We start from the raw sequence: 15,505 nt of genomic DNA, 5'->3' as shown, positions 1-15,505 counted from the left end.
ACCTGTTAGCTAGCATCAGTACCAGGTCCTTGTTTGATGACCTGTTAGCTAGGATCAGTACCAGGTCTCAGTTTGATGACCTGTTAACTAGCATCAGTACCAGGTCCCAGTTTGATGACCTGTTAACTAGCATCAGTACCAGGTCCCAGTTTGATGACCTGTTAACTAGCATCAGAACCAGGTCTCAGTTTGATGACCTGTTAGCTAGGTTCAGTACCAGGTCTCAGTTTGATGACCTGTTTGCTAGGATCAGTACCAGGTCTCAGTTTGATGACCTGTTAGCTAGGTTCAGTACCAGGTCTCAGTTTGATGACCTGTTAGCTAGGATCAGTACCAGGTCTCAGTTTGATGACCTGTTTGCTAGGATCAGTACCAGGTCTCAGTTTGATGACCTGTTAACTAGCATCAGTACCAGGTCTCAGTTTGATGACCTGTTAGCTAGGTTCAGTACCAGGTCCTTGTTTGATGACCTGTTTGCTAGGATCAGTACCAGGTCTCAGTTTGATGACCTGTTTGCTAGGTTCAGTACCAGGTCCTTGTTTGATGACCTGTTTGCTAGGATCAGTACCAGGATTTCTCTGATGGATGTTCTGTTTCAGCTGGGGAGCTCCTGTCCATCTATCTCCACTGATACTATAAACCAAAATAAACAGATTTAGAGATTTAATGAAAATAATCCGGCTGAAATAATTTAATTGTGATGCTGATTTGTAAAAATGTAAACTTGGTCAGGTCCTGCCGCATGTGGTTGAGCCAAAAACGTAAAAACACTCATTTTTTTAATGGAGTTTGGTTCGACGATTTCTGATCTAATCAGGAAAGGACATCTGGACAATGTCAACCCTAACAGACTTTCTTCATAGAGCGTGGCACCAATCCATCCATCGATGGAGCTGGGTTCTTTCTACTTGATAAAATACTACTCATGACTAAATTTTGGCATATTTGAAGGATTTTGTCTTTGTCTGCTGAAAATTGCAGGAGTTAAGTTTAAGCCTGCCATGCTTAAAATGGATGTAGCTTTGGTCTACACAAACCATGAAGGATTTCTTTTTTCCAGTAGAGCACTAGGATTGATTCCTACATAGCAGCCCTTTACTCTTAAACTGAACACTTCCATAGTTTTTGTCCTTTAACGTGGTTCTTTGGCTGCATCCAGTCAGAAAACCTCCAATCTGATCTCTGCCTCGTACAGACACTTGAAAGACTTCAATCTGCCCTGAATGACTGTAAGTACATGTAAGCTGCACTTATTACTAAAAACAGCTACTGTAAGAGTGGATAGCAGGTATCTTGAATAAATTAGTCAGAGACGTTTTGCAAAATTAGCCATCTGCATTGCCTCAGAACACTGCCCACACATCTAAAACTTTGCAACAGTATATGTCAAGAAGACGTTAAGTTTGTTCTGGGACTGACGACTCTACATATCGCTGAAAATTTGCATTCTGTTTGTTTGAAAGACAGCCACAAAGTTACAAGCATGTCTTTTCCTAAGCACACACACACACACACACACACACACACACACACACAAATATGCAGACGGACAGACAGAGCAGTATTTACAGACTGCAGACCTCCACCCACTTTCCATTCAAAAGAAAAAAAAAAAAATGTGTAAATGGAAAGAGATAGAAAAAGGAATGACATAAAGGAGAAAAATGTGCACAAATGAGCAATAAACGCCCGATGCAGACGAGACGTAATAAAAGAACGAGGGAGATAGAGAGAGGGGATGTGGGAAAAAAATCAAATCAGTGTTTAATGCAGATGAAAATAAAACAGGAAACAGAGACGAGGTGAGGTAAATCAATGGCGAGCTGAGAAAGCTTTAAAGCACATTGCCTGGCACACAAACGGGTGTGTTTGCCGGAGATGAGCAGCGAGTAAAGATGGGCGATGTGGGGGAAAGCAAAAAGGATGAAAACAGGATGAAATGGGCTCCCCGGGGGCTAACGCTTTAGCCTCAAACCGTCGGGTTTAATGAAGGCGGTCAATCGGTATGTAATGGCCCTGATGTTCTACTTTGTACACTGATGAGCAACACGGACGCAGGATGAAATGGAAAAAGAGAGAGCAGGAAGAAGAGGGAGAATGTGAGACAGCAAAGGGTAATAAAAGAGTTAGATTAGGAGAGAAGAGACGGGGTGCTATGTGACGAAATCATGCAGGATAACATGGTTAGGATGTGGGGTTTCCTGGGCTAAAGGTAGTGGGTTCACCTCTTTCTATGTGTGTGTGTGTGTGTGTGTTGGGTTAACGAGTGAGTGTGTGTGCATCGATTCTATCTCTAGTGTGTTACTCTGTACTACGGGGTCATGTAATCTCACTAAGGCTCAAGGTAAACTACGCTTCAAAGTTTAAAGCCAGAAATTACAAAACGTAAAATGCTGCAAGAATCAGTGGAAGGGTGCTCATACCTTTGTTAGCCAGGCGGACGCAGTTGATTTTGGTTTCCTGCAGAGAAGAGAGAAGAAATGTTAAAGGGGACATACTATTAAAAAAATCAGTTTTGACAGTGTTTTGAACATATATTTGTGTAACCTGAGTGTCTACAGACCCACAAAATGTGAAATAAACCCATCCAGTCCTTTGTTTGTGGTCTGCATAAGTCTTACAACACAGAGAAAAATGCTCTGTTTCAAATGTGCTCTCCTTGTGATGTCACAGTGGGATTCTGGTAAAAAAAAAAAATCCCCTCGCCTCCCCTGGTATCTCCACCCATGGACTCCACCCCCAGCCTAGAACAAAACTTTTGCGCAGGTCGGCCAGTTTTATTCTAGCTTCAGAGGAGTGATGTCTACGGGGAAAACTCAGGGGGGGGCTCATTGCATTTAAAGAGACACACACACCAAAATGGAGCGTTCTGAGAGAGCTGGTTTGTACAGGGTCACAAACCTCCTCTGGTGCTTGATTCATGTTATATTTTGACCAAAGCAGAGCACAGATGTTTCATTTAGACCATAGGGGACTGTTTGAAAAGGTGGAGAAGGGGTATGATATGTCCTCTTTAAGGACACTTTTTGTAAGAAACGTTGGGGACAAAATCCCCTATTTTAAGATGATTAAAAGTGCTCAGTATGTTTCCCAATATGACAATAATGTGACACTGTAATGACACTTCTAGGATCATTCCTGTGTGCCGTCCTTCAGCTCATTATTTCATTCTTCTGTTGAAATCAGGGGTTGTTTTTTGAGGAGCACAAAAGTCCAGCTCCACCTTTTCGTTTCTAGGTTGATAGAAAGTCGTTTTGAGACAGCATTTCCAACATGGCGTCTGCCATCATTGGGCTTCATAACTCCATACATTAACAGGACAGCGTCCATCATTGGCTGACATGGTCGTTAAAAAAATCTTCATGCAGTGCTCAAAATGTATCACGTTGATGGATAAAGAGTGTCGTCTCTGTCTGACCTGCTGGTGTCCTATCGTCCCACATTAAGATGGTGTAAGAAGGACGCAGCACAGAGGAAGTCAGGGACAATACAGCCTAATGTTCAGTGTTTGGCTGCTCTGTATTTCCTGAGAGTGGATTTTGACATGTAACAAAGCTCCATAAGTTACCTGCTTTTTCCATTTCTACTGCATGTGTGTGTGCGTGTGTGTGTGTGTGTGTGTGTGTGTGGAGCTGCCTCGTGAAGTTAAAGAGCAGGGAAGATGGATGTTAGTAGATGATGGATGGCGCGAGGCTCTCAGCTGGATCTCTCCACACGACTAAACACACCTGCTTCTAGTGCATCTCTGTCTTTTCTCTGTCTGAATGAATGATTCAATATCTGCCAGTCCATCTCTTTCACTGTCTCCTTTATCCAATTATCCTATTCCCCTTTTTGTACTCATGCTAAATATGATCGTATAGGCACCTAGCGTGTAGCTCGTCCAGAAACTCCAATGAATGCAAGCAACATGTTTCTTTTGCCTTGTATTCTCAACCTGTAGGGATACACTTTAAAAAAACAGCTGATCTAAACTTCCCTGCAAAGCCTTACTGCAGGTAAGAGGAAAAAAAGTATTTTGGCACTAAGTTTGCTTGTTCATGAGTAAATGTTTGTTGCACTTGCCTTAATATCTTCTTAAGTATTTCTAATATCAAAGCCAAACAAAGAGCATTAATTACAAAACTGGGGTTAAAGGTCACATCAGCTGTCATGGTTCAGATAAAGCCAATAACCTCAGAGAGTAACCGAGCTGCAGACGACTCCACACCCGTCAGAAATTTGGGGATCGAACCCCGGACCTTATGGAGACGACCGACTCTACCAACTGAGAACAAAGTGACCGGTTGATGAAGTGTTCAGAAAAATTGTCTTTTTACCATTGTTCTCGGACTAATGTTGAAGTTAAGCTTCATTTTTTTAAGCTCTCCTGCTGATCCCACTCTGGATTTTTATTCCTTAAACTTGACGACTGCCAGGTTTTAAAAAAAAAAATTTAGGTGCTGCTGTTTTTCTCTGTGCCACCAGGGCGATCATTGAATGTGACATGTGGCGTTTAAGTGAAAGTAGAAAAATGCAACGCTTCACCAGAAAAAACACAAATGCACAGCGGTGTACACTTAAAGTTCCTCTCCGACCTCGGCAGAGTCAAACACTTTTAGCCGCTCATATTTCTGCAGGTTTGTGAAAATGCACCGTCTAGTCTACAAGTAATCACTTTGACATGACATTGAAATGATAGGGTAGCATGTGTGTATAAACTATGTTATTAAAAATCTATGTGGGTAAAGTTTCTCAGTGAGTCTGAGCAGTTCTACTTTAGACGTCTTGAGAATTCATCGTCTTTGTTGTGCCTCTCATACGAGCAGAGCCCTCCATCCTAAGTGTGCTTTACTCTCCACAAATAGTCACCGTGGGAATACGACCAGTTCCCTGAGCAGCAGCAGCGACTTGTGTTTTTTTTTTTTTTGAGAAATTGGCCCTACAGTTCCTATTTACGCTGCACTCCTAGCGCCGGCTGCTCTGGCTTCTCAAGTCGCTGTGAAAAGAAAACGCTGCCTCGTCCTCGCTCATGCTAATAGGCTAAACCTCAGGAGGCTGCAACGAGCAAAGTTAATAAATGTAAGGCCAATTTATTGCCTGGCCTCTACCCTGAGAGGCTGCAAGACGAGGTGGAGCGATGGGGGGGGGGGGGGGGGGGGGGGGGGGGCTGTTTACGGTGGAGACACTGGAGACTCAGTGTGTGTGTTTGTGTGTGTGTGTGTGTGTGTGTAGCAGCTAACTTTGTGCAGCCTGATCAGAATACTAAGTGTGTACGAGGCGCTGCAGCTGCTGTGTGGGTGAGCTCTCTGCGTATCCACCCATCCATCGCTCTCCTGCTCTCTCTCTCTCTCCTCTCTCTCTCACATTCAGACAGGTGGTTGGGTCCGTTTTCTGACTCACAGGTAAAACATCCAATCGTCTGTTTCTGTCTGACTTCTGGACACTTTTGATTGGAAGACGGGTTTCTAAGGTAACCCAGGGTCACAACTTTTTTTCTGAAACTTTTTCTGAAAGTCGTCTTTTATTATTTTTTTTATTTGTATTTCATTTATATTTCTTTTCATTTTAGTTTTAGATAGTTTTAATGCTGGTTTGTTAGTTTTGTTTTTATTGTGTTGATCGTAAACGGTTCAGTAGGTAGGTCAAAGGTCACAATGTAAATAAGTCTCAGAGCTCCTCAAAATATGTCCGTTGAAGTTCTAAATCCACTCTGATCCTGTATTTGATCATGCCTATAAACCCCTCTATTTCAGCCCTGCCCTTTAAATATGTAAATGAGCTGTGTCTGACCACGCCCCCTCTCTGAAAGGACTCGGGTGTCTCGGTCTTTCTCGCTCCATGTCCTATTGTTTACGGTGAGAAGGCAGACTCAGAGGGCAGAACAAACACCTAGCTGTGGGGCTATGGTTTCAATTATTATTCAGAAAGGTTGTATTCTGTTCTGTTATTGGCATCATTTTTAAAACCCATGAAGAACGGTGATGTATTTGGTTTCTTCATGGGCCGCCTCTCTTCACAGCACACTTATTTTAAAAATGAATGAAATTATTATTTTGTGTACTAAGTCAAGTTTGATGATTTTATTTGATTTTTTTTATCTGGCTCCTGCATTTTATTTTTTCTGTAAAACTGTTATTTTTGCATTCCATCAATCTTAAGAGTTTGAGAGAAAACATTTTAATGAAATGTAAAATGTCACACACACACACACTCAAACTTACACACACACACACGTACACACAATGCATTCAGGGATTCTGGAGTCAGCTGAGTGCATCTTGATTGACATCAATTGTCAGTTGGTAAAATCTTTCTTGATGTGTCTCCGGTAAAACCTTCACAATCTGCACTCAGAGGCTGAGTGTGTGTGTGTGTGTGTGTGTGTGTGTGTGTGTGTGTGTGTGTGTGTGTGTGTGTGTGTGTGTGTGAATGACGTTGATTGTCAGAGTACCTCGGCCAACCCCTGAGGCTTTTTACTTGTCAAAAAGGTGTGTGGATGCATTTTGCACAGCGCAGGAGGGCATGTTTTTTTTTTCTCTTTTCGTGCCACTGCTTCCTTTTGTTTTGTGACATTTCACGCCCCATTTCTCCTCTTCCTCCTCTTCCTCCTTTCTCTCCTTCCCCTCCTCCTCTTAGTTTCCTTTCCTCTCATCTCCCTTTTCTCCTCCTCCTCTTCTGCACTTGCGTTCGTCTTTCCACCTCCTCCTTGCGTCTCCCAGCTTCCTTGTCGGTCCGTCTCTTCATCCCTGAATTTCACATCCTGCATTTTATCCATTTAACTGATGCTTTTATCCACCTTCAGTGAGTAAGCAATTGGTCCCTTCAACTGTGCCTGTTGTTTTTTTAGGGGGAGCCCTGTCTTCTCTCTGTTCCTCCACTTTTATCTCTCTAAACTTTACTCTCCTCGTTTAACCCGTCCCTCTCAAACATCTCCTCAGTTTACCTTCGCTGCCTCCTTCAGGACACGTTCATGAAATTGCTACAACACGAAGAACAAGCTTGCACTGTCGGAGGTTCAGAGTATGTTGACGCCTGAACCTTGATCCCGGCTGCAGGGATTTGCTCCCAATCATTGAAGGTGAAAAGGCCAGGCAGGCGGTCAACTCTCTACTTCATCTCCACGGTGTTGGACGAGGCCGGCGGTCCAGGCAGGCAGAGTTTTTCTGCACCAAAGTGTTAGAGCCGTTTTAACATTTATGTCCCAGATGTGGGAACTACAAAGCCAGATTAATAAACAGTACGTATCTTAGGTAACTAACCCTTACAAAGTCAGTCATTTGTGGTCGCCTAACATTTGTTAATCATCTCAGGGTTTCTGAGTATCGGAGTTTCTCAATGAGAACAGATAGTTTCGCTAGCAGGCTAGCTAGTTAGTAAGCTAACTGTAAATGTACTAATAACCTTGTTATGCTGCAGTGAATGTAGTTTATATTTTCAATAACACAAACTACGAGATATTACAACATGTGTATCAACATGTAGTATAAACATGATAACAACGACTTAAGCTACATTTAAGAAGAAGAGGGATCATTCGCAATGCATTGTGGGATGTGTAGTTCCTCATTATGTACACAGTCTTGTACCTTTTTTCCCAGTTTTTTAATGCCGTTCTGGAGCCGAATTAAATGCGTATATGTGTATAGTCACGAGTATTTGGGTAGCTGGTTGTCATGGTTACAGGCTTCAATCTCTCGATATAAAAATTTTGTGAAACATCAAGGGAGGATTTGAATCCTGCAAAGGACATTTCAGACTCTGAATCTGATCATGTTGCTTTTAAACATTTCATTGTTGCTGCAGCCTTAATATTTTTTTAAACTTAATGAAGTCAATGTGATCGTTTCCTTTTTTTAAAGTTTTGATCACTCTGCAGACCCGTGCTCTCTCCAAAATCTTTCCCCCTCCTCTCCCCCGGTTCCTCTTCGGCCCTGGCGGCGTTCATCTTTGCCTCCGGTATTTTATCTTCTTTAATGTCTCTTTCACTCTCTTTTAGACTTTTATTCCCTCTCCCTCTGTCGCTCCTCATCCCTGAGTCCCCCATCACTCTTGCTCTTACTTCTCTTACTTACAGCCCCGGGCACTTTGGTCCTGTCTTTCTGTGTGTGTGTGTGTGTGTGTGTGTGTTTTTGCCTTTAATGTGTGTGTGAGTATGTGTGTGACATCACATGACACAGAGGGAGAATCAGGATTGCCGCTGGTGAGCAGTTTTAATGTGCAAAGCGTCGACTAATTGGCACAATGATGGGAGGCGAGAGACTGGCAGAAGACCGATGTCGCCCCAGAGAGAAAGAGAGAGAGAGAAGAGAGAGGGGGAGAGAGAGAGAGAGAGATGGTGACTTGTTAAAGGAGCAGCCAAAAAGATGTTCAGTCAATTCAGTCTTAGTCCCAATCTAGCAAAACAGATTCATTTAAAGTAAGCCTGAAATGTTCATCAGACAAATGTTCACACAGCGAGGAATGCATTCATTGAAAATCTTTGTGAACATGCGGAGAGCTGCAGTGGTTCTGCACTTTTTTTTGTTTCTGCCTCTTAAGGGAAGTTTTTTCTCTCCACTGTAACTCTGTAAATGTTGGTGCTCATGATGGAGTAACGTTGGGTCTTTGTACCAGAACAACAAGTAAGGTCTTCTATCTGCTCTTTAGTAAAGCATCTCCAGATAACACTTGTTGTGAATTGACGCTAAACAGATAAAGATTGATTGATTTAGAATTCGTCCCCATATTTTGAAGATCTGGGCACACAGACTTATAGACCCTGAGAACAGATTTTCATAGGGCCTTTTATTTTTAATTGTCTTCAGGGCCTCCCTGCAACACAACAAAACTACCGTCTGTGTTTCCATACATTAAAATCACATCAAAACAAACGACCTATAGGGCAGTACCTGTTACAAATCTGACACTGAGAACAGGCTGGGAAGAAAAAACAGGGGGAAAAGGAATTGAAGGATAAGACATGAGAAAGGTGGAGGGGTGGACAAGTAGGAATGAAAGGATTATAGGTTATAGGGGAGATGAGAATAATGTTTAAAAAAAAGCAGAAAACAGAGAGGAAGATGAGGAGGAAAAATAAATGAGGTGGGAGGTTAAGAAAGATTGCAAACTGGGAAGTAACAAATTGAACTATAGAGATCGAGGGTGGATGGAAAGAGAAGGTGTAGAAGTGAAAGAAACACGGATGACGATAAGGACGTGTGGGGACACTGATGGAGAAGGAAGGAGTGGGCAAAAACACAGAGGGAGAGGAAAAGATTGAAATAACGGTGGAGGTAGAAACAGTAAAATGGGATGAAGGGAAGAACAAAGGACAAAATAATTTAGAGAGAAAGGAAGAAACAGCAGTGAGCGATAAAGAGACAGAGAGAGTGGGTGGATCGAGAGAAACAATTCCCTGTAAATGTTCTCAAGAGAGAGAAAGAGTGACAGGAAATGAAAGAGAGAAAGAGGGAGGAGAGACGCTCCCCCTTGATGGACAGGTGGAGGAAAGAAAAAAAAAAACAACAACCCAAGACGGATTATCCACGAGAGGCAAGAGAACGAGGAACAGACTTTCATGCATGGGATCAAAGTACAACAAACCAGCCAAGTCCTCTAAAATGTAAATGAGCAGCTTCTTTCCAATATATGAGACATCGGCCGTGTGACACCTACTCACAGAGTGACTGACAGCCCGGGGAAATTAAAGAAATCACATGGACTTTGTGAGAACCGCAGATAACTTAAATCCTTGATTGACAAAATATCACTTCCGCTGCGACAGTATATAATGAAGAGATTGAATTTGGAGAATGAATTATTCAAATGGTGACATTTTTCTTTGTGCAGAGACGGCGCTGTGCACACGTCTTCAGAGCCGCCAGCCGGCCTTCAATGCATTCTTCTGGCCAGTTCTCTTTAGTCGGAGCGTCTTTCAAGACACACACACAAATAAAGGACGTGATGCAAGACCTTCATCCTGGTTCTTTGTGACAGGAGACGTCTCTTTCAAAACAGGCTGTCGTCAGCAAACATTCAGCGTGAAGACGAGTCCTTGAAGAAGGCGCTAAAAGTGTCCCTAGCTGTTTCATAGTGTGTGAGCTCGACCTTTGATTCTGCTGTGACGTGAGCAGGAAAAGACACAGCTAAGAGGATCGGGGAGAGCTGGATGTTGGAACACAAACAGTCAACATTATTCATCCCATCTTTATCCAGAAAGAGGATGTCGGGGTGAGATGTTGTGTGAATGCTGCAGGTATTACTCGAGACGATTCAACGCGAGCACTGGGCGGGAGTGGCAATGTCTTTAACCTGCAACTGGAAGGAAGAATGTGCGACGTCCAGTCTATCCTGTGTAAATGTCTCTCTGAGTCATGACTGTCTACAATGAGTGAGAAGCTTGAGTCCCGCTGGCTGTGTTGTTGTCAGAGCCGTGTTTACATGGACGGGACGGCCGGCTCCTCCCCTTGTGTATAAAAGCTGTTTTAGTCAAGTACTAGAGAGAAGAAGAAGAACATAGTCACTGATTATTTGGATGTTAGTAAGAGTTTTTAGATCCGCTCATTCTGTGTCAATTTACATGCAATGTGAAGCTACGAGCTAACTAAAGAGCGCTAACATTAGCATGCTAACACAACAATGCAGACTACAGGTGATTGCAGCCGGAGCAGAGGATAATTTTGCGTGGAGGGGGATTGGAGGTGTGTCTCTGGAGGAGAGCGGAGGCTTCAGTATGGAGGAGGTGTGGCCAAACAGCAGTTTGTTTTGGTTTCATGCTGGTACTCAAGGGCGACATCTACTGGATCAAAAAGTCGCACATTCTTACTTTAATAATTGCTTAAAAAACGGTCATGTTTTCAAATCTGCTGTCTCGTTTTCAAAGCAAAAAATCAAACTAATAAAGTGTTCAGTTTGAAAGGCATGGAAGTTCGTAAACCAATAATTGTTCCTCTCTGGGATGTGCAGAACACAAACTTTATTTAGTGGCAGAAGTCCATGAGTTTGATGAACGTGAAGCTATTTTTATGCTCCACTTCTTTACCTAATGATCAGGGTTATGGCGGCTGTGCAGGGCCAATTCTCTTTTTTATTTTTTTTACTTTTTGAAACCAACTTCCCACTGAAACCCCCACAATGCCCCAAATCCATGACCCAAAACAAACCTCCCAGTGATTGGATTGACTGAGATCCAATCAAATAAGGAATTCTTATGTGACCAGATTTAGGGACTGAGTACATCCATACACACAGCTGGCGAGGGCGAGGCGGGAGCACACACACTGTCAAACCCACCGGCTCACAAGCGCGCTCGCTCGCTCAATCATGCAAGAACCCCCCCCCTCACTCAAACCCACATGTGCTAGGTCTCTATCCGTATGAGTGCATTGTGGGAAATCTGCCTTCTGGAGGAGGATGTTACATCACGGCATCAGCCAGCTTGGCAGGGCCCCGCTCGCCAAAATGGAGTTACCGTGGTTACGGCAGCGGAAAATTAAAACAACCCTCGCAGGGTTCAGAGTATTATGGAAATTCAAAAGCTAAGTTCAAGTTGTGAATGAGCTATGAGAAGAGGGGAGGTGTGAGTGTGTGTGTGTTGGTATATTTGTAGACGGTATAACGGTGGGGCAAGAAGGGGAAGCCCTCACACAGATGGATTCTGGGTGATTCTGTCTTTTCACTTATTTCTTGTCTGATAATAAAAAGCATCCCGGTGTATGCACTCAACCTGAAGCTTTGGAGGGTTATTCAAACTGCTCCTGCAGGACGCGCTCTACAACTTTAACCTCGCCCTCGACCGCTTACACACTCTCTTAAACTCAGAGCCAGTGACCATTCACATAAACTTGGTAATGGCATGCAGAGGTAGGAATCACCAGACGCCCCACGATACGATATTATTGCAATTTTAAACATTTTGCAATATGCAGAGAATTGTGATTCAATACATTGCAATTTCACTTTCTTAACCATATTATGTCCACAACATTTAACTAAATCAAGAATTGTTTTGTCAGATAAGAACAAATTCTCAGTCTGTTCATCTCACTTTCAGTCTTGTTTTTTTTTCTAATTCAGAGAAATGTCAGTCATCTGCACAATTGCGTGTGATTGGCCGGGAGAACTGGGAGAGGCACCCACAGAGAGAGAGAGAGATTGAGGAATGACATGCAGGAAAGAAGCCACAGGTCGGATTTGAACCCGGGCCGCCTGCTTGGAGAACCACAGCTTCCACACATTGAGCGTGCACACGCACTAACCACTGCGCCACCAGTGCCCCCAGTCTGTGGATCTTCATGGATTTCATGTGTTTGGATTCAATCTGTGTCTAGATCGTGAGGACTGGTCTTTGTGAGAGTTCAGTAAGTCTTCAAATGGTAAATTAAAAGACGTTAAAAATGGTTGGTTTTCATTGTTGATGATCTGACAGATGCGTAGATTGTGGCTGCTGTGGTGGTTTAATCCACACACACTTTTGCCATCAGTGTGTGTGACTTCTAGTTTAGTTTATTAGTTTATTTGAATCAGGGACAGTGTACAAGAAAACACATAACAGAAGAGAAGAAATGCTTCGTACCAGATTTAGCTAGCTAGTTAATTTCCATCTGTTGTCCCTGTCTTGTAATCTGACAAATCAAGTGGGACTATGTAAGTCATTAATCGGGGACAGGTCTAACTACCTGAGGCCACATTTGATTGTTTCCTGTTTTTTTCATAACTGCCTAAGATTTAGAGTTTTAAAGCACCTTCAAATTAAAAATTTTACAGGGATCAACTATTTGAAAATGAAGACCATTCTGGTGGTCCAAAGTCAAAAGCGGTCTCATTCTGCACAGTTAAGGTATTAAAAGGTACTCTTGGAGTCTCGACACTCACCCCGTTGGCTCGGCTCATGGCCTGGTAGTAGATGACGTAGCTCTTAGCCGGAGACAGCGGAGGATTCCAGAAGCCTCCGTAGCTCTTGTTGTCTCCCACCGTGAAAGGCTGAACGACTGTCAGACTCGACGGCGGCAGCTCAGCAGCGATGTAGTAAGAGGAGTCCAGGATGGAGGCGTTCCGGAAGCTGACGGGGGCAGAGAAACACTCAGGGGCTTCGGAGGCAGCACGGCGGCTCTTTGACTTGCGCTCTTCCTTTACGACGAGCTGGTAGGAGCTGGAAACACAAAACACAGTCAGATTAGTACCTGCTCGGTTTGGTTGTCAAACATCCGGCTGGTTTTGTAGCTTTATAACACACAAAAGAGAAAATGTAATAAGGGAGGCCTGCAGTTCCTCTACTGTCCACTTGAGGCTGGTGGAAACAAACCCAGAAGCCACACACACAGTGATTCAAAAATGTCCAACGTCCAAGCAGAAATAAAAACGTCTGCAGCCTGGATCAAAACTCAACTTTGGTCTGAACAGCTCATTTCATGGTCGACACACACTGAAAGAGAAAGGGCTCGTTGTAGCCGTTTGTTTGTCAGACGGCCCAGGTTCGAATCCGGCCTGTGGCTCCTTTCCCGCATGTCATTCCCCACTCTCTCTCTCTCCCTGATTTCTGACTCTATGTCTATGTTGTTTTGATGTCGGAATTCCCGTCCTGCTCGATCTTTTCTGTGGTAAATTGATGCTCCGACATCCTGCAAAAATAGAAGTCTTGTGTATCTGCTTCAGAGGACTCCGGACTGACGGAGCTGGGACGGAGCGGAGCCAGAGGAAGCACACACATTGAATAAAGTGAAAACCTAACTATTCTGCTGCTGTAACGGAGCGGAGACAGACCGAACACACATTTGGTGGAATTTAAGTTTTAAGGCCCACCTCTGCTCCACCTCTTCGTCGTCAACAAAACTTGCACCTCAATGCACAAAACCCTAAAGCATACCTTTCTGCTGCCAAACCAATTCATGCTCCAGCTGGTGTTTAAAAAAAAAAAAAAAAAAAAAAAAAAAAAAGTTTAAAGATGTACTTCATCAACAGACAAAAACTTCTGAGGATGATACGTTCCGTCATACAGTACAACCAGAACTGCACTTTGTTTCACACTATTATCCTCATCTCCATTATTCAATCTCTCTGGATCACCTGCTATTAAAAGCTTTAATTTCCAGAGTGCTCCATATCCATTTGGCCAATTAAAGCATTAGCAGAAGAGCGCTAAAAGAATTCTCTGAAAATTGCCAACAACCTTTGAAACATGTAGAATTGGTTCCAAGGGTCACTTTCCTTATATATACGAATGGCTGGATCTACTTTGGAAGCAAATCTCAGTTCACTTTCTGACAGAGCAGCTGCAGATCAGGTGTGTGTGTGTGTGTGTGTGTGTGTGCTGACTCAGGAGCAAAGTGTGAAGTGTGTGTGTGTGTGTATCCAGGACTGTGTGTGTGCAGAAATAGATGAGGGTGTGCTCATGCTAGCACGTTAGCATGTTCCTGTATGTGCTGCAGCTTCTACTTGTTCCAACACGTGTGTTTATGTGTGTGTGTGTGAGATGCTTCATGAATGGCTGAGGGCTCCTTTAGCGGTCAGGACAAACGCAGCAGCCCGCCGCAATTACCTCCGTCCTCAACGCCAAGAACTCACTTCACAATTATACGCAATTAGGGAAATGTATGTTCCTGTGAAGGGGGCCGCGGCCAATTATCCCCGCTCCAGTTTGGCCGCTTTTATAAAAAGATAATTGCGGATGACCAAAGACGAGCCTTTTCTCTCTCTCTTTCGCTGTTCGCCGTCTTTCTCCTCAAATATCCATAACAGCTCTTAGAGTCTGCACAAGAGAGGACGCCGAGGCCGGGTTCAAGACGCCCACGGGGGAGTCCTGAGTTTGTTTGTGTCTTTCCTGATGTGTTGGGATCGACAAGTGATCCTGTGAGTGCTCCCGTGTGTCTCCTCGAGTGTTGCTGTTCTACTCTCTCTGTGAGAACGATCTTCTAGTTTGGGAAATTTAAAGTCATCTTGGAAAATAAAATGTACAAAGATGACAAAACGATGACAGAACAGCTCTGACAGCATGAGAGCTCAGCTCACTCAGACTAAAGGTGAAGACGGCCTTTCCTCCACATTCTGACGCAAAACAAGAGCAAACTGTGTGGAGCAGGAAAACCATGTGGGTGTGTTCACCCCCCGCTTATGATTAGTTCAAACTCTTTTGTAGATAGGGTTCTAAAACGGGGGAATATTGTGGTTACTATTTCTGCACATTTGATGTTGCTATTAGAGGGCGTAATCCATTCTAAGTGGATCAGGTCCTCAATGTGATATCATGATTTTAGTTGACCTCAGTTAACCTCAGAAAGAGCCTCAGCAACCACCAAGATCTTCGTCCGCCCCTCCTTTTGTGTATGTGTCTTTAAGAGCATGTTTCAAGCTTTGATATTCTGCCGGGAAACTGGCTCCTTGAGCTCCTATCCCCCCCGGTTTGTCCCCTTCCTTCTTCTTATCCCATCTTCATCCTTTCCATTTTTCAAGCATGAGTCTGATTTTCTTCAAGATTATTGCCTCTTTTTTTTCTCCACTGTAACTTTGCTAAATGTCACTAAGTGCTCATGGTCACAACCTCGAGTTA

General features: G+C 43.5%; 1 protein-coding gene across 7 annotated transcripts in view; it reads right to left on the bottom strand.

Annotated features, from left to right (window-relative positions):
• ptprt (protein tyrosine phosphatase receptor type T) overlaps positions 1-15,505 on the bottom strand; it is a 292,314-nt gene that overhangs the window by 119,398 nt on the left and 157,411 nt on the right. For all 7 annotated transcript variants that reach the window (XM_061041736.1, XM_061041737.1, XM_061041738.1 and 4 more), the window contains exons 14-15: positions 12,835-13,111; positions 2,424-2,460 (exon numbers count right to left, since the gene is read on the bottom strand). In XM_061041736.1, coding sequence (XP_060897719.1) covers positions 2,424-2,460; positions 12,835-13,111 — 314 coding nt within the window. The remainder of the gene's footprint in view (positions 1-2,423; positions 2,461-12,834; positions 13,112-15,505) is intronic.

Source organism: Labrus mixtus, chromosome 7, assembly GCF_963584025.1.
Source record: "Labrus mixtus chromosome 7, fLabMix1.1, whole genome shotgun sequence".
Taxonomy (NCBI): domain Eukaryota; kingdom Metazoa; phylum Chordata; class Actinopteri; order Labriformes; family Labridae; genus Labrus; species Labrus mixtus.
The sequence above is the reverse complement of the archived record's forward strand: the minus strand, read 5'-3'. Positions and strand labels throughout refer to the sequence as shown.